At 36.6% G+C, this 23,746-nt stretch overlaps 2 protein-coding genes and 2 non-coding genes across 7 annotated transcripts; 1 reads left to right on the forward strand and 3 right to left on the reverse strand.

Annotated features, from left to right (window-relative positions):
- LOC121217105 (U5 spliceosomal RNA) lies at nt 1-117 on the reverse strand. Its single transcript, XR_005913312.1, has one exon. It is a non-coding gene; the product is annotated as a U5 spliceosomal RNA (small nuclear RNA).
- Nucleotides 118-2,741: 2,624 nt separating this feature from the next.
- On the reverse strand, nt 2,742-4,505 carry LOC107924917 (pre-mRNA-splicing factor ISY1 homolog). Of its 2 annotated transcripts, none has more exons than XM_041082343.1 (2): nt 4,180-4,505; nt 2,742-3,846 (listed from the first exon to the last, which is right to left on the reverse strand). In XM_041082343.1, the coding sequence occupies exon 2, from the start codon at nt 3,811-3,813 to the stop codon at nt 2,914-2,916; it is 900 nt and encodes a 299-aa protein (XP_040938277.1). In that variant the 5' UTR covers nt 3,814-3,846; nt 4,180-4,505; the 3' UTR covers nt 2,742-2,913. The 2 variants fall into 2 exon arrangements, with proteins under 2 accessions (XP_040938277.1, XP_040938274.1); XM_041082340.1 differs by having other exon boundaries at nt 2,742-3,850; nt 4,180-4,502.
- An 817-nt stretch (nt 4,506-5,322) lies between these two features.
- LOC107924898 (uncharacterized) lies at nt 5,323-7,437 on the reverse strand. 3 transcript variants are annotated; one of them, XM_016855486.2, is made up of 2 exons: nt 6,482-7,437; nt 5,323-5,567 (listed from the first exon to the last, which is right to left on the reverse strand). In XM_016855486.2, the coding sequence occupies exon 1, from the start codon at nt 7,372-7,374 to the stop codon at nt 6,496-6,498; it is 879 nt and encodes a 292-aa protein (XP_016710975.2). In that variant the 5' UTR covers nt 7,375-7,437; the 3' UTR covers nt 5,323-5,567; nt 6,482-6,495. The 3 variants fall into 3 exon arrangements, with proteins under 3 accessions (XP_016710975.2, XP_016710961.2, XP_016710968.2); XM_016855472.2 differs by having other exon boundaries at nt 5,323-5,570; XM_016855479.2 differs by having other exon boundaries at nt 5,323-5,587.
- Nucleotides 7,438-22,980: 15,543 nt separating this feature from the next.
- On the forward strand, nt 22,981-23,087 carry LOC121217534 (small nucleolar RNA R71). Its single transcript, XR_005913629.1, has one exon. It is a non-coding gene; the product is annotated as a small nucleolar RNA R71 (small nucleolar RNA).
- Nucleotides 23,088-23,746: the final 659 nt, after the last annotated feature.

The following is a 23,746-nucleotide window of genomic DNA, read 5'->3' on the forward strand; positions in this document are numbered from 1 at the left end:
GGCATCCAACAAGGAATACCTCTCCAAAAATTGGCGAATGCCGCTTATAGCGACGAGCACACGGTATTCTTTAGTAAAACGCGAAAGAATCGTTAGCTCTGTGCTCATCACACGGCGATGTGGGACTTGACTTTATGGCAGTTTGATTTTTTTTTTATCACTCTTTTTAATTTTTCTTTATCCATTGTAATGCTGATTTATAATTAAACCAAGCTTTTAACTTTTTGGGAGGATTTTAACCTATTATCCTGAATTAAAATATGAATACATTCTGCTCTCACAGTTAGCACGCCTGATACTAGACATGGGACGTCTCAAAATTTTTCACTATATTTGTATTTTTTTTAATCAATTTCCAATAGACAGCTGAAAGTCTAGATTTTGTTCAATGATTCCTTTTGAAAACGAAGAGAGCTAAGAACCTGGAACGACAACGAATGCTTTAAGCGCACTTTTCTGCAGGCTAGAGGGAAAAATTAACAGTAACCAGTTCTTTACTTTCAAACTGCTGATGTCCCCAAAATAGAATGACAAATGGCAATCAATATCCATCTGTTTGGGATAACAATCCATCATGGAAAACCAGACTGGGTATAACATCTAGGGTAACTTGATTGTTACAAAACAAACTTCATAGATTGAGAATGCAGAACTTGCACATCAGGAATGAATAGAGCAAACCCAATCTAATTCACCAATAAATAGTAGCTAACATTGAAGTTAATCGCAAGTAGTAGTTTGTTTCTTTGGATATTCATTTAAAACTGGTGGATGTAGTTCACCACGAACAACAAAAAATTGCTGAAAGTGCAAAGTCGGTGGAAGGACCAATGATTCAGTGCATTAGTTTTAGATGTTTATCGAGTAAACAGATCTCTACAAATCGAACTCACAGTTCAGATTTTATCTTTTGTTTCATTATATAATTAAGTGGATCCTTTGCTATTGTGCTTCCCACATCTCTTTGAAAGTGGCCAAATGAGTACTAAATCAATGGTTTTTAACCTTTAATCACCAATCTTCCAAACATGTAGCAAGTCATAAGCATAAAGCAACGAATAAAAGTATCCTCTTGGTAAACCATTTTGGTATCGCTGCAGCAGTAGCAACTCAACTTGTATAAACCGTGTGTTGTCGCGTATGAATATCAAATACCAACTACTTATTCTGTCATTGACGTTGACAGATAAATTGCTAGTAAGATCGGCAGGCAAAAAAGGAACTTGTAGAATGGAGTTCAGCTTGTTAAATGAGATATCTCCATCTTTGCTTGGCGTTTTATTGAAGAAGCGTTTTTGAAGACCAAAGTGAAAGAACAGTTTTATTGCTTGGACGTTTTAGAAGCAGTTGTGTTGAGGTTAGGAAAATTATAAGACCTAAACACTATCATTGCTTGGCTTGCTGTACTTGATGGACTTTCCAACTAGAAGCGAACTTCATGCATAGCATGGGCTGCCAAGTAACCAGTGAATGTCCCCCATGCAGCACTGAAGAGGAAACAAGAGATCAATTTATTTTTATTATTTTTTAAAATGCCAATTCTCAAACAGGTTTGGAATGTGTTTCTTCAAGCATGTGAAGTTTGCTTTCAAATTGAACAATGGCAAGATGCAATGGCCTAGGCAATTCGCAGTTCAAAAGAAATTTTTGTATGCAAGCGTTCTTGAATGCGCTTGTCCATGGAAGTTTGAGATCTAGTCCTTCACTCTCGGCAAATCGAAAATCAATCGAAGAACCCAAAAACCCCAATACCTAAAGTTAGTTAATATCTGTCATGTCAAAGAGATACTAAAGTATGTTTAGCATCTATGTCTTGGACATAAATTTACACATGTTTATGATCATCACAGATCTCTATAACGCAAGTACAATTAATATTTAATGTAACAGTTGGTGGCATCTTTTGTTAATAAAGATCACAGGTGGCATGTCAATTTCCAGAAGATATCAAACACCATTACTAAAAGTAATGGCACAAACTGAATGCTACCACAAACCCTAAAACCCTAAATACTACCACAAACTGAAATGGCACTTATTAGTTACACTATTAAAATGATCAATTCATTTCAGGGTAACTGTAAAAGGGCAATAACCTAAAACTAGTGACATGGTGAACGGTAAAAGCATGAAAAAGTTCCCACCAAGTCTAGGCACTTAAACGAACTAGAATACCTTAAACAAGCATTGAAAGAACAGCCAGGGTGCGATTTTTTTCATAACAAGTTAAACTCCAAAAATAGAGTTGAAGTGAATGGAATATAACATGTTAGGAGTCTGGTTAGGGTTAAATGGTACAGAATTGTCTTTATAGTTCATCATAGCTCATGTATGTCATCCATACAAAAACTTTATTTGTTAGATTAAAAATACTATGGCCTCCCACTGTAGACTCAGAAAAACTTGTTAAAGTGCCTGCAAAATGCTCTAAATATGCAAAAGACTCAGAGGCTAACGGCAGTATCAGTCATCCGATGTTGAGTAGCACTTCACTATGTTAACAATACCGGTTTTATTTCCAAAACTAAACTAGTAAGATGCCGACTGCTCGAAAAAGCATCAGGGGAAAACCAACATTTTTTCTTATAATCTCAAGCATCACCCAACAAGTGAGGTATGAAAGCACCAGCAACAAGGATAAACGAAAGCTATCACAAGATTAACAACAATATCAATGTAACCAAATCCAGATACAAAACCATGACTCTAGTAGGTGTAAACAACATCACAAGTTGCAAATATAAAGAATTTTCCTGCTCTTTTCCACATAAAAACCAAGTTGCATATGGGAGAGTAATTCTTGAAACTCAATTTTCACATAAAATCTAAAAGCAATCTAACCAAAACAGAAAGGTCATATAATTCGATATCCACGAAGTCTAAATTAAAGATACAACATTACCAGCATCTATTCTACCGATGGATATTAAGCATGTCCTTGGCTTCACTCTGCTCCTCCAACAACCCTTCACTCGCATACTTACTTAAAAGCTCCATCTTCTTCCTTTCCACAACCATCCTCTCAATCTCCTTCTCATCAGGCAACGGCACGTGCACGACAAATTCCCTCTCCTTATCCTTCCTCTCTTTCTCCTCCCTCTCCCTCCTCTCCTCCTCCACCACATCCTCCTCTTCCTCAAACAAAACCTCTCTCGCAGCAGCTCCCACGCTAACCACCTCCTTCGCCCCTCTCCTTGCCTCTCTTCTAATCTCCTCCACTCTCCGCCACTCCTCCTCAGCTTCAGCCCTCATCTTTGCCTCCGCTAGCCCCTCCACTCTAGCTAAAACTCCATCCTCTTCATCCCTATACCCATAATAACTTGCATCAATCCTCTTATAAATATCATATCTAGTTCTCCTCTTTCGCAACTCTGGCGGCTTCTCAAACAACTCCCTAACTCCCGGCAACTTCTTCGCGGCTCCAAAATACCGATACCCAGGGCCACGGCCGCTGGGGTTTGGAACATCCACTATGTTCCCTTCTAAATCCGTCATTTTAGGGGCGTGTTTGGTGTAATTCGGGCCACCGAGTTCAATGATGCGTCGTTCCCAGTGCGACTTCTCTCGTATAAGCTTATTGATCTCGTCATTAAGGTCGCGGAGTCGATGTTCCCCGAGGCCTTCATTCTGAATCTCAGCGACCTTGCGGCCGATCTCTCGCATGATTTGATGACGCCATTTGTCGGCCTCAGCAAGGTCACGGCACTCAGAGGCGAGGAAAGGGCGGCGTTCTTTGGGCTTCTTTTTTTCCTCGGCTTTTAGGGCTATGAATCGATTGAGCATCGACTGGGCTTTCTCTTCGTTTCGAGCCATATTGTGATTTGTGATTGAGGGTTTCGGAAAGCTCTAGCTTTTGAGAAAGTTTAGCAAATGAGAGTCAGAAAAGCTTTAACCGCTTAATCTCCAAATAAATAACTCAGGGCAGACAGAAAAAGGAACAATGTAAAAATTGCTAATTAAGTTCCTCGGTTTTCTTGGCAACCAAACAGAAGTTAAAGTAACAATAGTTACATGAAAAAATAAGAAACAAATTTACCATTAAATGTGCACAACAGATTAGAAAAAAACTGAAAAAATATGAAGTTAAGGCCAAAATTTCTCTCGAGCTTATCATTGAAATGCCTCCATTTACCAAAAGAAAATCAAATTTAATGAAAAATAAAGGATTTTGAAATTCACCTGCCCTGAAACGTGAGCTGAAAGTGAGACGTCTTAAAACTTGAAAAGTTTCAGAAAGAAATGGCAAGTTTGCTCGCTTGATCCGTATTAAAATTATAAAGTCTCCAGCGGGTGTGTGGTGAATTGATAGTGACTGCCTGACTGGTGAACGATGATGGTGGTGGCCGGTGGGTGTTGGAGTGTAGAAGGAAAAGTTATTTTGTTAGGGATTTAGAAATTAGCTGTTAGGCATTAGAAATTGGGGGAGTCGGCTGAAGAGGAAAAGAAAAGAAAGGGTGAGCAGGCATGTGATTCGGCCGGGCCTGGACTAAAGTTCTTTTATCCGAGTACCGGTTCATTTAAAAAATGGACATGTTTTTATTAAAATTTATTTTTTTAATCTATATTTTTACTTAATTTTTTTTAATTTTAGGCCAATTTTTAGACTTAAACGGGTGAATTGATTTATGATTAGGTCTAAGCAGAATTAAAACCTTAGACGAATTGAAATTAAGAGATGATAAACCAGCAAAAAAGAGAGAAGGAAAGAGAGACCTCCAAATCTATATTTGTAACTTTGTTATGATTTTGATAGCTCGTGCAAGGCATATGTCTGATATTTCAATTTCTTTGTAAGAATTTTATCTCTATATTTCAATTTGTTAAAATTTAGTCATTGTACCGGACCTAAAATTGGTAAGTTCATCCAATCTTTTGCTAATGTTATTAATCTTTATTAATTCCTTGTACATAAATTATTGAATTACTAATTTTTACTAATTCCAATGCTAATTTTTAAGACTAAGTCAACATTTTACGTCAAAGTTTAACTATGTTATCTTATTCAATTATTTTAAGTTTTTGTAAAATAAAATTCTGACAAAAAAAAACAGAAATTCTCAATTTTTATAAATTAAAAAAGGAAAAAGTTATAATTAAACCTTTTTTTTCTTTAACAATTTTTTCCCCTTAATAGTGATCCAACCCCAGTCTTAATCATCAAGCTCTTAGGTGAGAATCATGATCCCCTTGCAAAACAAATTTCTAAGCTTCTACACGAGAAGAGACTTAGAAAAAATTTAAGAGACCCTTAGTAGGAGGGACTAGATAAAATTCAAGACATCCCTAGTATGATTAATACAGTAAAAGAAAAGCAGGCGTCAATAATTCAAGCTATCAGATTATTATAGCAAGCAAGTCCTCAAAGAGGAAGCAATAATTGTAAGTTGCTGCCTATGCTTGGATCACAACACATCATGCTAGTTTCAATGTTAAACCGGAAAATATGGCATTGCTCAATTTCAATGTTGAATAATTCTTGTTTTGAGACTCATTGCCATCAGAGAAAATCACACTACATTGCAGCTGTAATTGATCATCAGTTTCACTGAGTGAAGTTTGTCCCTTGCCTACTGCAGCCACAAAAGATCTAGTGAGAAAAACATTCATTAGAACAAAGGAGGCATAGAAATTGGCAGGTTGTTGATACAGGTTCCTAGCAATTAATATAGTAAATATACTTTCAAGATACCTACATCATATACTCGCCAGACCAATTCTTACTACACCAAAATATACCCTGCTCATGTTCATTTTTACGGGTAAGTATATGTGCAATACTTGGATTGTTAACTGTCGAGCAAATTTTTACTATCAAATAAAAATAGATGTCTAATCCACACAGGCACACATGCAATGCGAGCCCACATACACAGGATGATATTCGAATATATCACAAATAGGAAGTCAGATTGAACAAGAAGATGCCAATCCTACAAAAACTTAAACATGCCAAATGGCAAACGTGACCAATAACAGGAAGCACCAATTGGAACTCAGCCAGAGCAAGAAACAATTTATTTATAACATAACTTGATAAAAAATATTGTTGTAATTGAGCATCGAAGACTTAGTATCCAACACAGTCGAAACCTATGTTTTAAACAAAACTATGAAGTAGCCTGTGAATGGTAGCAAGTAAAACCGTCAATGAATGCCATAAGAATTCTATCCTATGGTTAAATGAATCAATTTCAAGTCCAGAGATTAGTGAATGATAGTGCAATAAGAAAAGCACGTTATTAGTTTAAGTAAGATTGAAAGTGTTGCATAATTGATATAATCAAACCAACAAAACTCACTCACTCATATTTGGATTTTAAGTCCTAATTGGTTAAATTCAACTCCCCCCCCAAAAAAAAAAGAAAAAAAAAAGAAAAAAAGAAGAGGTCCATAAAGTTGAATTTTTAATAAGAAAAAAACAGCATTACTTAAAACACTTAACGATTCATCAATAACCCAATGGAGAAAAAGGTTAAAATACCTTCCACCTCGCCTTCACCTAAGCTTCTGCTTGGAAGAACTTTTCTTAGCCGCTTCCTTAACCTTCTCAATATACCCTTCAATAGGTGGAGTCAAAGACGCCATCAATCGATTTGCCGGAAATGGGGTCAAATCTGGTATCATAGCCGCCTCCTTAAGTTTCTCCGGCAACGCTTCAATTGCCTCCTTTTTCATTCTCAACAAATTAGTCTCAGCAGCCTGCCTTGCCCTATGCTTCCTCATCAAAACCCGACTATACTCCTTGGCCAATCTCCGGCCATCCTCCACCGTCAGCTCATATTTGGGTATCTTATCAGCATCGACAAGGCCCAATGTAATCAAATCCAGCCCCGGAGTTCCCATAATCATAGGTTCGTCAGGGACTCCCATTGCTTTTCTTCCTCCCTTCTTCAAAATCTCCATTTCCCGTTGCCGCTCCTTGCTTATTAATCCCAATTTTTCCCGTTCGGCTTCGCGGGCTCGCTCTTTCGGTGAGAGGTGACGGACCGGCGTGGGTGCATTGAGGCATTGGTCGTAGAGTTTTTGCTTCTCATCGGGGATTCGGCCGCCTTTGGGGAGGGAATCGTCGAGAGAAGCGCCGCCTTTTCCTTTTTTAGTGGAGATTTTGGAGCGTTTTAAAGGTTGGCCGGCTTTGAGTTTGGATTTGCCTTTGGCGGTTCCACTAACGGTGCAGCGTTGGAGGAATTGGTGAGTCAGAGTTGTTAGAGGTTTGGGGTTTTTAGCGATTCGGATCATTGTGTTTCTGGTAGGGTTAAGGGTTCTACCAAAGAACCTAACGAAGAATAGAAATGGAGAGGCAAACACAACGCCCGGGCGCTTAGTTTCCTTTTGATGGACTGTGCTTTTACTTGGTGTAAAAATAATGTTAACCATGACATTAAATATTGTAACAGGTGCACCATATTAAAAATAAATGCCCATCCAAAGGGCCTTTAATCTTTTTATTTTTGCTCATTTTTCATTTTAGGTTAACCCAATTTTTTTTTGTTTTAATGAGTTGGTATGGTAATGAAACTTGTTTGGTTTGTGATTTCTATATAAAAAATGTTAGAATCTAAAATAAGAATAAATTACATCAACAGTCACTTAATTTTGGGGTAGTTGACAAAACAGCCACACAGGTTTCAATTCAGTATTCAACTTTCGAAAAATAACAAAACAATTCTTTTAACCATTTTCCGTTATAGACGTAATAGAAAAATGACATGGCAAATGAAAAATTCCTTGTTCTCATTAACCATCCAGCTAGCTGGTTAGCATCAATTTAAATAGCCCTTTAGCACCAATTTAGGGTTTAAGTAGCAAAAGAAGAAGAAAAAGAGAAAAAATAAAGATGTCGACTGTGATTTTGGTATGCTATTATGGAAACCCAGCCAAATTAAATACGTCTTGATCCAATGACAACCAGGTAGGAGGTTTTTTGGGTGTAAGAAGTTTGGGAGTGGGTTTCGAAAACCATGTTGTTTTATCACTTGGTTTGATCCACCATTAACGCCGCATTCACGAATTGTGTTGTTGGGTCTTTTGAAAAAGGAAAGGACATTGGAGGATGCAATGATGAGGGAGAGAAAAACATGAGTTTTGGTGCTTATATTTGTAATATTGTTGTTGTTTTTTAAACCCTAAACTAACTTATGTGATAGTTGGTATTCTCGTTGTTGTTAGCACTGAAAACCAGCTTATGTGGCTACTGGTATACTGTTTTGTTTTTCATTCACGGTGAGTGGAAACTAGGGGTCCTAAATGTAATGGTTTGGTAGAAGTGTAACACCCCTAACTCGTATTCATCCCCAGATTATGGTTATAGAGCATTATCGGAAACTTTTAACATAAAAACATTCATTCTCAAACATTTCATAAATCATATCATAATCCATGCAAAACTTGCATAACATCCCTTTTTTGACCCCTTGAGGCCTTAGAAACACTTTAGAAATGATTCGGGACTAAATCGAAAACAATTAGAACTTCATGGCAAAAGATAGAAAAATTCATCCTACAGGTGTCTCAGGCCGTGTGGGCATTCAAAGTAGGGACACACGGTAGTGTCCCAACCCGTATCCGTACCCGTATAACTCTCTAACTTGGTTTACACGGCTAAGTCACACGCCCGTGTGCCAAGCCGTGTAACTCTCAAAATGCAACTTTTAAAAACCTATAGGAGACACACGACCATATCGCGTGGCCGTGTGTCTAGGCTGTGTGGACAAAAAATAGGCCAAATTCAAGCCATTTCTTTCACCCAATTCAAGCACACCCTTACAAGTCATTTGCACCTATATTCAAGCATTCAAAATGTACCTAACACATGCATATTCAAGTTAGATCATCATAGTATTTAACCATACAACCAATATACCCAAAAGGCACCTCAATCACAACAATCAAACATGATTATACATTTGCTAAGTTTAACCACAAATCACTAACCTTTATAACTAATTTTATGCCAACATTTACCATAATGTTCACATACCAATATCATACTCAAAAACACCAATTTGACTATTCAACACCTATTATCACTACCTTAGCAAACTTGACCATATGTCAACACATCCAAACACACCAAACTAGCCATTTATTAACTCAATCTTCACTATCAATTTTCATACCTCAATGATCACATTCAAGCATATCAAAGTAACATTTCATAGCATGCATTTTATATACCAATCCAACTCTCAACCTTTAAGCACCAACATGCCAAAATATCAACCATGATAGACCACATATACATGCCAACATAACAACTAATACATCATCCAAAACACTATAATTACAAGCCAAACATATTGGCTATATCATCAAGCAAAAAATACCTATAGATTTGCATATTTAATCATTTTTTGATTAACTTGTTTCTGTATCAAACATATCAAAATAACCTTACCATTAGGATTACTTCTCACATGCATCAAAACCATTTAAATGTCACCATTCTAACCAATTCCAAATGGTTCCAATAACCAACATGTATACATACCAGATTATGTCCGAATAGTCATAATTCAACCAAACATATTTAATTAAATCCTACATCAAAACATTCCCTAAATGTTCACTTTGAAAACATGCCAACTCTTACCACTTTGGCCATAAAACCATACATCAATTTTATCTTATAAACACCAACCTTTAAATATCAAAGTGCCAAGAGCGCACCAATCATCAAGGCATCAAATATCGTAAGTTTCACAAATTCAAAGCAACATTACATGCTGATATCATTAACTAAACATTAGACATACGTCCACCTATGCATGCCATTATAACCACTACCAAAGCATCAAAATCTACCGATAAAATTGATGGATAATGTGATGGATCTTCGACTAGCTTCTAACCCAATTGAGTTTCTAACAATCTGTAAGGTAAAAGAAAAACTACGTAAATAATGAATACTTAATAAGCTCGTATAAATTTTAAGCATAATATTCCATTTCAATAATAAACTTTATAGAATAAACACAAATTTGTGCCAATACTATAAGATTCATAAATCAATATGATCATCAGCTCAAAAATGAGTAAGTTCGTTAATGTCGTATATTTGTTGACCATTCATAACATGATAGGATTTCATGAGACATAATAAATAATCACTAACCTTTTATAAGATTATATATCTTCCTCTTCATCCCCAATGCTTATCATAAGCCTAAACAACATTATTAACTCTTGATTCAGTGTATTTATCCATAGCATAAGTAATTTGCTCACATATAATACATCATAATAATTCCAACTACGTACTTACTATTTCATTTCCTTTTCTTGCTTGTTTCGTATGCATGGTACAAACATAATCATAAACATCAATCATATCTAAAAGCTTGGTATAAGCCCTAGCACATCAACAACACATGTTAGTTTATTTAAACATGATTATGAATTTGACATGGATAACCATTATTCTTGAGTGTGATTCAATTGGATTTATCATCCATCACAACATGTCATGTTTTCCTATGTATCACCATTCTATTAAGTTTGATATAAACATGTCTTAGTTCTTATTAAACACTTACCATCTCATTTGCATACACAGAAGACATAAATATAACATTAACCATAGCCATAAGCTAGTGATTAAACACATAACCTAGCAATATCATCACATGGTAAGATATGGATACATAACATAGCATCACTTATATCATACCTTTCATAAACATGAATATTCATACTTTGATCATTGGTACATCATACCTTTCCATATTTGTCGTAGTGAAGTCAATCGGAACCCTTACCGGAGCTTACACAAAGTGTGCTAAACAATGGTCGTAATCGTCCCTTTTCATATTCGATGGTTGAAACCATCCCTTTTCATTAATCAATGGCCGTCACCATCACTTTTCATAGTTGATGGTCGTCACCATCCCCTTTCATAATTGATAGACAAAACTATCCATTTTCATAATCGATAGCCAAAACTATCCCTTTTCATATTCAATGGTCATCACGATCCCGTGTCATAATCGATAGCCAAAGCTATCCCTTTTCATATTCGATAGTCGAAGCTATCCTTTTTCATAATCGATAGCCGAAGCTATCCCTTTTCATGTTCAATGATTGCCGATACGTTGTTGGATTTATGTCGTCTCACAACATGATAACTTGTATAATAACATATATATATTGATTCATTTTCAATAAAGTCATATCTTAACATTCAATTTAATCAACATTATACATAATACAATTCATACAAGCTTATCTAGCTAAATTGTTGAAATGACAAAGTACAAGGGCATTTTAGTAATTTTTTATTCTCTTCAATTTTCTACCCGATCTTGATCTAAATTAATAATTTCATCCGATCTATTAATTTAGAAAGTAAAAAATGTATTTTATACAATTTAGTCACTTTTGATATTTTTACAAAATTACCCCTAAAATTTTTCTTTTATTCAATTTGGTCCCTGAGCCTAAAACATGCAAATTAACCATTTCTAATGCCAATTCACATCATCTGAATATTCATAGCACAGAAAACAGCCCACATTTTCAATAATTTCACATTAAATCCTTGTTTATTTACTATTTCAACAATTTAGTCCCTAATCAGAAAATTCATCAAATCACTTAACAAAATACTTTTAAATATCAACCAAATTTCAAATTCATCATTTAACATCTAAAATCACATAGATTCATCAATGGAAAATTTTAAAATCTTTAACAGTTTCAAAAACGAAGGTACGAGCTAGTTGGACCTAGTTGCAACGATTTCAAAAACATAAAAATTATTAAAAACTGTAACACCCCGAGCCCGAGACCGTCGCTGGAGTCGAACACGAGGTGTTAACAGACTTCAAACCACTTATTTGACATTTCCCAGACAAGCTGCCAATCTGCATACTAGTCGCTTTAAAAATCATATCTTGAGTTCTGAAACTCGAAATCCAGTTCCGTAAATTTTCCATGGAACTAGACTGATATACCTATATGGTAGAATTTTTGTAGAATTTTTGGTTGGGCCAATTAGTACAGTTTATTAGTCAAAGTCTCCCATGTTACAGGGATTGACTACACTGACCTTTGTGCATTACGACTTGGATATCTCCCTGCACAGAGCTTCAATACTCATGTCGTTTGTTTCTATAGAAACTAGACTCAGAGGGGAATCTGTACGTATATGGCATGACTCCTAATTATCTCTGGTTAATTTATAATGAATTTCCAAAGTTGGAACAGGGAATCCAGAAACCGTTCTGGCCCTGTCTCACGAGAACCTGAATATCTCTTGACATACTGTCCATATGATCGTTTCGTTACTTCTATATGAAAATAGACTCATCAAGCTTCGATTACATAATTTATTCATCAATTAATTCCACTCCTACTATTTTTAGTGATTTTTCAATCTCACGTCACTGCTGCTGCCAGCATCTGTTACGAAAGCAACTATGCCCATTTCGTGATTTCTCCTTGATCTAACTAGTAATTCATCATACACATCACAAATTACGATCATGATTAGCCGTGCCAAAGGCCAATCATTGTCAAACATCTCCCTACTACACTATTGCCATATCATGAATTTTTACACCAAAAATAATCAACCATGACATATGGCATAAAAAAAAAGGGTCGAATTACCAAGGCTTACGACCTAACGTTATAAACCAAACCCAACCGACATTTATGCCATTTTCGCATGGCTAAAAGTTTACATCCCAAAGTTCAAACACAACAAAATAGCCTATACATGCCGAAATGTTCTCCTAAGCCGACTAAGAAGAAAGTACCAAAACTTGCTAGCCGGTGTGATGACTCCGATGACGGCCCGATCACGCAAAAAGAGACAAGTCCAAGAAACCTAAAATAGGTGACAAGGAAACACCGAGTGAGTATATAACTCAGTAAGTCATAAGCAATGCACTACCATCCATTAATAACATTATCACAAGAGGAAGCAAAATGGAACGAGGCTAGTTACTCCATCCATACCGAACCATACCATAGTTCCTCAAACCTATCGGTTCAATCTCATACCAAGTCATGCATTCACATTCCATATACTAATCAATAGAATATTCGAGGCATTTTCATACATCATTTTAATTTTCGTTACAATCATACAACTAAACGACCTTTCACCTATTCCACGATAAATCTTATGTACGTGACTTCAATTATAATTGTCACATAGGTTCAAACTTACCAAGCTCAACTTCAAATATAAACATAACGCCTATTAGTCACGAACTCAAGGTACTTACCCGATCCGCTGTCCGTGATCGACTCAATAATGTCGCACACTTAGTGTTCATAATGATTCAAAAGTATATATTAAGTCCGCACACTCAGTGCTATATAATCAACTCGCACACTTAGTGCTATATAATCAAACTCGCACACTTAGTGCTACATAATCAAGCTCGCACACTTAGTGCTACATAATCAAACTCGCACACTTAGTGCTGTACAATTTAAACCCGCACACTTAGCGCCAATCTCATGATCATAAATGTTTATACCCGCACTCTTAGTGCCGAGATCAACAACTCAATACATCTCACCTCTTTTCTCTTCACCCAACACTTTCATCACCACATACATACATGTGTATATATATATTTATCATTCCATTCAGCATCATTACATAGACGTTATGATCATTTAAATTAATACAAACTATATGCTTAATGACTTACTTTATGTTGGGTAAAGTAATTCCAAGTCGGCTACTCGATGACCTTTGATTTCCCCTTGCTGGACGCCTCTCCTTTAGGATCTTGAGCTTAAACAAATAAATTAACTCATTCAATCGCTTTGCTACATATATTGGTATTCACATTTTAATGATTTTATGACATATGGGACGGCATGGTAAAATTTTTATCTTGCTACCTTATATTCTTAGCTATTCGGCTAATAACCTTATGCAATTACCATATTTTCAATAATCCAATCACACATGCATATGCATACTTGGACATTCGGCAATCACCTTTGCTAGTTTTTCCCATTTTTTTTTGTCGGTTATATATACATAGTCCTAAGGTAATATCACGAATGGGCTTACATATATATATGTATATATATATAGCTGAATATGCAAGGCTTAAACTCAACATCACATAAGCCCTTAAGTGATGGCCGAATATGTATATCTATATATATACATCAACTATACTATTACCTTTAATTTATCTAATCACACAATTTCATCTCATAAACACTTGACCCATTTCTCACAAAAATGAAACAACAACTAAAATGAACATCCCATTCTTACCCCATATGGCCGATTGCTTCGTTTGTTACCCAACTAACAATTCAACAATTTCAACCTCATTACAACCTCTACCTATCCAATATAACATGAACACAATCCTCCACCCCTAAATTAGATTCGGCAATCACTTAACCCATTTTAACCTCAACTTTCAAGTTAAAAGCAATTAACTACTCACCATATCCTACATTACTATCCATTTAATGACATTAACACATCTACTAAGAGTTTCAAGCTTCTTGGCCGAATTTCAACCTCAAAATCCTAAGTCTAATCTATAGGATGAGTAGAATTTGAACTAACCATCTCAAACATGCATAGATTTTCAAGAATCATTCAATACATACCTCATTCTAGCCATCTTCCAAGCCAAAATCCAATAACCAAATCTCCCTTCCTTCTCCTCACTCACGGCAATAGCCAAAGAAAAAAAGATGAACACTCCCTCTTCCCTCCTTATTTTATTCATCTCTTCCTTTTTAATTCCTTTCTTTAATTTATTTTAATTTACTTACCAATATTAAATAATAAACAACATAAACTTGGAGGAATGGAACCATGCTTGGCCGGCCACTTATCAAGAATTGGGCACTTTGACATGCAAACCCAAACTTTCCTATTTTAATACTATTTGGTCCTTACTTATTTACCTATCATAATTTTCTAAGTCTCTCAACTAGATCCTTTCAAGCAAAATTCACATTCCTAATACAAAATTAAAACATCAAATTTTTATACAAGTACTATCACACATATAAGATATGCAAATAAAATTTTAACTAAATTTTATGACTCGGTTTTGTGGTCCCGAAACCACTTCCCGACTAGGGTCGATTTTGGGCTGTCACAAAAACGGGACTAAATCAGACTTACATGCAAAAGGGGACTTTGACCAAATGCTTAAGCTATCATCCATGGCTTCCATCTTTCTCCAATTTCGACAAACACCAAGGAAAAAGATGATAGCTTAATTGTTTTGTTTTTATTTTAATTTAATTATGAAATTACCATTTTTTTCCTTTTAATAATCATCCAAATTTCATGCTTTCAGTTGCCCAAAACTATCCACTAAATTCTTAAATGGTCTAATTACCATTTAAATCCCTTTTCATTTATTCAAAAAGCCATTTAATCACTCAAATCAAAAAGTAATTTTCAACGAAACTTTAATACCACCTTAATGACATTTCATAAATATTTAAAAAAATATTTACGACTCAGTTTATAGAAACGGGGTCCCAATACCTCATTTTCTAAAACCACTTGACCTTAGGGTCTTTGATCGCGTGATTTTGTGATAGGTTTTAAATATTTATAATTACTCGTTCTTGAACTAACTATTATCGCGATGTAGGCAAGTGTGCCTATCGAACAGTAGTATGGTTTTAGCAAGACCGGATTGTCGAACCCAAAGGAACTAAAAGTACTAGTAATAACTGTCTTTTTATTATCTAGCCTAAGAATAAAGAGGTTTTTGTTTTAACTAACTAATTATCTAAACTAAGAATGCACAGAGAATGGAATTGGGGAATTGCTTTTGGAAAAATTGATTGAATGAAGACAATACCTAAGGAAAAATCCACCTAGACTGTACTTGTTATTCTGGCTCCGAATCAGACGATTTATTCATTTAACTTGTTCCGTAGAGATCCTTAAGTTATGTTATTATCCCTATTCAAGACTAATAACGTCTAATCCCTAGATTAAATAACCGAGACTTTTCTCTAATTAACACTCTAGGGTTGCATTAACTCGATCCATGGATCCCCTTATTAGGTTTCACCCTAATCTGGCAAAATCTTGTCACCCTATGTCTAGGCTCGCAATCAACTCCGCTTAATTATGACAAATGTACTTTTAAACAGAGTCTATTCCTCCTCTGAATAAGAGCATGTCTCGAATCGGTATCCTGGGATATCAAAACAAGAATTAAGAACACATAATTAAGAACAAATCAAATATTTATCATACAATTCAGAAAATAATAATAAGATTCGTCTTAGGTTTCATTCTCCTTAGGTATTTAAGGGATTTAGTTCATAACTAAATGAGAAACATCTCAGAATAATAAATAATACAAAACATAAAGAAAACCCAAAAATCTTGAAGGGGAATTGAGGAGAGATCTTCAGTTTTGATGATGAATCCGGCTTCTAAGATGAATCAATCTGCTTTCTTGGAGTGATTCCTTACCTCCTACTCTCTGTGTCCCCTTTTCTCCTCTTCTAAGGTGTATTTATAGGCTTTGGAATGCCTATTAGCCCTCAAAAGTGGCCTTTTCTGAATTGGACTTAACTTGGGCTCGGCAGGGACACGCCCGTGTGACACGCCCGTGTGCGATTACTTTAGGCCTTGTTCGAGCCTGTTAGAATGGTACGGGTGTGTGTTATACCCGTGTGAGTCATGCTTTAATTCTGCCAGATTGACATGGCCGTGTGGGCTACCCGTGTGAGGAAGTCTAGGCCGTGTTGAGTTCGTACTTTGGCCCATTTTCTCCGCTTTTGGCCCGTTTCTCGTTCCTTTCGCTCTCCTATGCTCTCCTAAGTTTAAAACATGAAATTGAAGTATTAGGAGCATCGAATTCACCAATTCTAATGGAAAATCATCCAAAAAATGCGTTAAACATGGGGTAAAAATATGTATAAATTATGGTTTATCAAATACCCCCACACTTAAGCATTTGCTTATCCTCAAGCAAAATTCTCAACTCATAATCAAAATAAATTCTTCTCAACTTATAATTTCTATCGATAATATCTCAGAATAAGCCATAGGTAATCATACATTGAGAATTCAACTAAAAGAACATAAAAGTTTCAAACATTCCAAGTTGAGTATTTAATCATGCAAATATAGGTGTCTCTCCTTTTTAGGTAATTACCTTTGATTCATAATACCACAAAGTTTCACATCCTCACTACAGATTCACTCAAATCACTCGAGGTGTTTAAGGACAATAAATGAAACACTCAATAGTCAATAATGAAAAGTCATTACCATAGGCTTACAGGAAAATCAAATCTCCACCACTATAATTTAAGATGATACATCAATCAAAAGGTCTTTAGAGGGTTGTAATGAGGTTTGGATAGGAGGTGTGGTCACAAGCCGAAAGAAAGGGTTAGAATCGAGATTGAATTGAAAAATTACCTAACTAGAAAAAGAGTTAATCATCACTTGCGTACAATAGAGCTTCTTCTCAGACTAAGGAATTTAACTTCTGAAGCTTACAAATAGAAGATCACTACTAATATGTATACATGTTTTTTTTAAGAACAATTAAATTACAGAGTAGAATAAAACATAGCTAAGCAACTATTTCAATTCAAATCTCGAAAAAAATGGGGATTAAATTAATTTAAAGGATTTCAACAATAATGCGTTAAAGGTTAATATTAAGGGTAATACAAGAAATGGCTTGTTAAGCTCAAGGGGGTTCACTAGGGGTTAATTGTGGAGGTAGGCTTTTGATGGCATGAGTGGGTTAATCCTAAGTGCCTTAATCATTTTGACATATCAAATCAAATGGTGTGGTCTCAACATAAATAATCAAGCAAGTTTTAGAATAACAGTTCACTACTGACGTACTCAAAGCAATAATAAAAGTGAGCATGAAAGAATTAATAGATGCTCAAAAGGCTCAAAAATCTCACAAAAATTATGGCTTTTTGATGTTTAAAACTTGTGAATCCCAACTCAAAGTAATACCTAAATTTTGGGGAAACAACCTAAAATTTTAAATTCTTAAAAATCAACTTATCATGCTTGATTCTCTAATGTGTTAAAGTTTAAACAATTAATGCATAAATGCCTATGTTTTAATTCAAGATATATCAATCAAAATCATAAATCAATCAAAATTTATCCTAAATATGATATGAGAACTTTTCAAGAGAACAAGGCAGTCATTCAGGGATTTTTCTGATAATGAAATAAATACCCCCACACTTAAAATGTACATTGCCCTCAATTTACAAACATAGACATTAGAGTATAAAAATAAGATAGGAAGAGAAGTGAAACTTCCTGTATGATGAATTCCTTGAACTGGAGTTCTGGAGAGTAATCGGTTCGAGAGTGGAGGAGGATACTCCAGCGGTCGTAGGGGTTCATTAGGCCATAAGTCCTACGCCAAAAGGATATTATATCTAGTGGTAGCTATGGTTGTGGGCGAGTAGGACATGGCAGTCGTGGAGAACCTTTTCCGGTGGAGTTTTAGTTCCTATGTGATGATGAGCTTAAGAGCTCTATATAACTGTGATAAAATCAGGAACTTTTTAGGGGATATTAGGAAGAATAATTACTCAAAAAGAAATAACCAAAATTAATAATTAAAAATAAAATTTCTAAAATCTAATAAAAATAAAAAGTAGTTTTAATAAAAATTAAAAACATAAAATAATAAATAAATGTTTTTAAACATCTTCATCGCTGGATGGTTCGCGATGTGGGACTGGTGATGAGATGTGGAGGTGCTGAAAAATCTGCTGTAGAGTAGCATCAATGTTGTCAAATCCTTGAAAACACTGCTGGTCGGATCGAGTGAGGCGCTTAGAGATGTCAGCATATAAAGCCGCCTCATGAACTGGACGAGAGCGTGGTCATGACTGAGTCGGTGGGTCCTCGTGCTGTGGGGGGACATCATCAGGAATGTCCTCGTAGGCCTCCTCCTCGGTAGATTGGGCGAGACGATATTGGGGAGGGTAGGTTCCTCGGCGCCTCTCGATCATCCTCATGCTATGCATACTCGAGATGCCTTGTAAAGACATCTAGCCGACGAGGGTGAGGGATGATTCTTGGGCCGCGGTGTTGAGAAGCCCGAAGTGTCGCGCCAGTCGAGTCACGTAGGGGCCAATGGAGATGACCCTCGTCCTATGCCGCTCCATCTGGTACTAAATCGCGAGGGCGATGAAATAGGCAAGGTCGATGACATGCCCGTGCGACATACACAATAAGAAGTAGGCATTGTGAGCGTTGACGACGCCAGTGCTCTCTTGTCTCCCTGTAATCGTGTGAGCTAAAATAGTGTGTAGGTACCTTAGGGATGGTGAGAGAACTAATGCCTTGGAGCAGCTAGGATTGTAGGAGGCTGCGCAATGGGCCAAAGTGTGCCAGCACTTCGAAGGAGAAAAATGTATGTGGCGAGTGAGAGCATGTAGTTCATTTTCCTCCTTAAACTCCTCCGTATATAAGCCTAGTGCAGCACCAAACTCTGGGACGCTTAGCTGGCGGACTAACCCGCCTAGGCAAAACTGGACCGTGTCGAGATCATCGTAAATTTTCATTACGGTCTGAAGATGGAAAGTTGAGCATAGTTCCATCGTGAGCTCGAGGTATGTTGGTTCGATGATCCGAAAGAACAGCTTCCAAGGGTCAGTGGTTAGAAGGGCCCGAATCGTATCAGCCATCTAAACTTGTTCTATGGTAGCCTAGTTGATGCAGCGGCCTGCAATTAAGGGTCGGACCCTAAGTATTTGGAAAAGCTCTTCTTGGGGCTCTCGAGGGAACTGCAGGAGAGGGTGATGAATTTTCGTGATTGGACCTGCGAAAGATGACGCTCCCTTTCTCTTCTTCGAGGCAGGTACGATGATTTTCTTTCCTCCTGAAGATGACATTAAAAGCCTGTAATATAAAGAATAATAATAATTGGTAAACGATTTCGAAGAAGTAAAATGCATGGATTTGAACTAACTATTTCAGCCAAGACTACTAATATGAAGCAAACTCAACCACAATAACAATGAGAATGAGAATAGAAATATAATGGGTATGGGGTTTTCCTAATCTCAATTTAACACGGAATGTATGATAACTAACCTAGGAATGCAAATTAAATGATAGACATTGGCATGGTAATAGCAAAAGAATAAGCATAGTAATGTCATGGGTATGAGGTGTTCCTAATAACTTGATTTAACACAAAATGTATGATAACTAACCTAAGAATCCAAATTGAATGATAGAAAAATGAAAAAATAGTTCAAAAGATATGAAGATTATGTTGATAATAAGCATTAGAAATAAGTAAAATAGAAGTGAAAGGAGTAAACAAACGCTAAGGGAAAGAGATTGAGCGTCAAAAATGAAGTGGGAAACGGCATACGGGTGTGGCAAGGAGGCCGTATGGAGTTGTAGTGGCTAGGGTTAGGGTTTTTGAATAGGGAAGAAAGTGAATAGTGTAGGTATTTATAAATTTTGGGCAACACGACCAGGACACACGCCCGTGTTCCCCAATTTTAGTCCGTGTGATTCGCGAATTTCTAATTTGGGAGCGTCTGACATTTAGTACACGCCCGTGTTCCTTGGGCGTGTAGGTGCACACGGCCGTGTCGCACGATCGTGTCTAGCATTGTTAGCTTCTCCTGCGCCCATGTCAATCTAATAGGTTCGACCACGGTTGTTAGACATGGGCGTGTTACACGCCCGTGCTGTTTTAACAGGTTCGCCCACGGTTCTTCCACACGGGCATGTCGCATGCCCGCGTTGTTTTGGCAGGCTCGACCACGGCCATGTCGCACGGCCGTGGCGTTTTATCGCATCCCGTGTTTAGGGAAATCTTTGCCCTGTTTTCACACGGCCCTAAGTATGCCTGTGCTTTTGGCCGTGTCCCTGTGAAAACCTGTATTCAAGAGCTTCGTTAGTAAGTTAGATGTTGAAGTCTAAATATTTAAAGAAGTTAATACAGTTAGTGCTCGGGTTGCCTCCCGAAAAGCGCTTATTTATAGTCTAAGCTTGACTTACCTCTCTGTTGAATAATCATGGTGGTTTGAGGAGTTTATACTCCTCATTCCTGTCATCAATCTCATAAAAATAAGGTTTTAAACGGGTGTTGTTTACCTTAAAAGTGCCGAACTTGGGGTGCCTTACCTCGACCTACCGAATGGAAAGATACTAAGTATTGTAAGAGGGATTTCTTCATTCGGTGTGGTAGCGATAATGTGGGGATCTGCACATCTAATAAGACTCTATCTCCAATATTAAGTTGATTTGGAAAGGTATTGATCTCGTTCTATCGTAGTTTCAGTTTGTCGAGTGTTCTTGGTTTATGCGTCCGCCATTCATCGAGTTTCTCAATTTGTAATCTTTGATCTTCATGAACAGGTCCTCTACTATTACTTTAGAATGACTCGTGTGCTTTCTTCAAACTCATTTCCTGTAAAGTAGGTTGTATCACATTGTCAATTTTAGGAGAATGGGTTAAACGATCACCTTCAATTCCCGATGTGTTGCCAGATTTGCGAGCTTGAAGGGTGATTGTTTCGTCTCCCACACGGAGTGTGAGTTTACCTGTGCCAACATAAATAATCGTTTTAGCAATTGCTAAAAAGGACCTTCCTAGAATTAAAGGAGTATTGCTATCCTCCTCTATATCTAAAACAATAAAGTCAATGGGAAATATAAATTTATCGATTTTAACTAGTACATCTTCAATAATACCCCTAAGGAACCTTATAGTTTTATCTGCTAATTGAATGCTCATCCTAGTTTGTTTGGGTTTCTTGAGACCTAATTGCTTAAACATTTTGTAGGGCATGACTTTAATACTAGCCCCTAAATTATCTAATGCATTATTAACATCTAAACTACCAATTAAGCAAGGAATCGTAAAACTCCCTAGATCTTTTAGTTTGTTCGGTAGTCTATTTTGGAGAATAGCTGAGCAAACTGTGTTTAGCTCCACGTGCGACGCCTCGTCCAACTTCTTCTTATTTGCTAAAAGTTCTTTTAAAAATTTCATTACGTTTGGCATCTGCGATAGGGCTTCAATAAACGGTAAGTTAATATGTAATTTTTTTAAGAGTTTAATTAATTTACCAAATTGTTCATCTGAGTGGTCTTTCTTTATCGCGTTGGGGTATGGCACATGAGGTTTATATTCAACATTCACCGTTTTGTTTTTATTATTATCTACCTCACCTTGACATTTGCTTACCACAGTTTCTTGCCTCGGTTCTAGTTCAGGCTCAACAACTCCTTCTTCATCTTAAATATTAATTATGTTTAGCTGTTCCCTTGGGTTGGGTTCAGTATTACTTGACAAGCTACCTTGTGGTCGTTCAGAAATTAGTTTGGAGAGCTGGCCTATCTGAGTTTCGAGCCCTTGGATCACCACTTGTTGATTTTTAAGTGCTGTCTCGGTGTTCTGGAAACAAGTTTCTGACACTGAAATAAACTTCGAGAGCATCTCTTCAAGGTTCAGCTTTTATTCCTATTGCTAGGGTGGTTGTTGGTAGCCTGGAGGTGGTTGTGGTCTTTGATTTCCTTGACTGCTCCACGAGAAATTGGAGTGGTTCCTCCAGCCTGCATTGTAAGTGTTACTATATGGATTGTTCTGAGGTCGAGGATTATTACCCATGTAGTTTAATTACTCGTTATCCATGTTGTGGCCATAGGGTTGGTATTCCGAATGGCTTGTTCCACCTCCACTTGCTTTGCACTGCATTACTAGGTGAATCTATGAAGAACTAAGAAAACAATCAATCTTTTCATTTAAGAGTTCTACCTGATTAGAGAGCATGGTGATCGAATCGATGTTATAAACGCCGACTATTTTCGTTGGCTTTATCCTCATGACTTGGCACTAATAGTTATTCAGTGACATCTCCTCTATAAACTCGTAGGCATCTTCAGGTGTTTTATTATTGATGGTTCCGCCAGCAGCTACGTCAACCATTTGTCGAGTCGAAGGATTCAGGCTATTATGGAATGTTTGAACCTGTAGCCAAAACGGTAACCCATGGTAAGGGCACCTTTTCAAAAGGTCCTTGTATCTCTCCCATGCATCGTAGAGTATTTCCAAATCCATCTGCACAAAAGAGGAGATATCATTACGTAATTTAGCCGTTTTAGCCAGTGAAAAATATTTTAGTAAAAATTTTTCGGTCATTCATTCCCAAGTAGTAATTAACCCTCGTGGTAACGAGTTCAACCACTGTTTAGCTTTGTTCTTCAATGAAAAAAGGAATAACCGAAGACGAATGGCATCACCAGAGACACCATTAATTTTAAATGTATCTTATAGTTCTAAGAAGTTGGCTAAATGAGATTTGGGATCCTCATCCTGCAAACCATCAAACTGAACAAATTGCTGTATCATTTGAATAGTGTTAGGTTTTAATTCAAAAGTATTTGCAGCTACAGCAGGTCTAACTATGCTCGATTCAGTTCCTGTTAAAGAAGGTTTAGCATAATCATATATAGTGCGTGGAACAGGATTTTAATTAACCACAATTGTAGGAGGTAGCTGATTGCCTTGGTTTTTAGCCATCTCTTCGGTTGGGGGTTGAGTATCATCTTCTTGCTCGTTCTATGTGTATCTTAAGCTTCGCCTTATTTCTCTTTGATTTCTGTGAACTGTATGATCGATTTCTTCGTCAAAAAGTAATAGTCCTGATAGATTTCTTCTAGTCATAAACTATAAAAACCTACCAAGAGAAGGAAAAAGTAAATTAATAAATAATAATAAATTAAAGTGCATGAAAAATAAATGGCTAAAGT

This window comes from Gossypium hirsutum, chromosome A02 (genome assembly GCF_007990345.1).
Source record: "Gossypium hirsutum isolate 1008001.06 chromosome A02, Gossypium_hirsutum_v2.1, whole genome shotgun sequence".
Classification (NCBI taxonomy): Eukaryota; Viridiplantae; Streptophyta; class Magnoliopsida; order Malvales; family Malvaceae; genus Gossypium; species Gossypium hirsutum.

Excerpts from the sequence above, each read along its gene's own strand:
- LOC107924917 (XM_041082343.1), bottom strand. The coding sequence starts at position 3,813 with ATGGCTCGAAACGAAGAGAAAGCCCAGTCGATGCTCAATCGATTCATA.
- LOC107924898 (XM_016855486.2), bottom strand. The coding sequence starts at position 7,374 with ATGGTTAACATTATTTTTACACCAAGTAAAAGCACAGTCCATCAAAAG.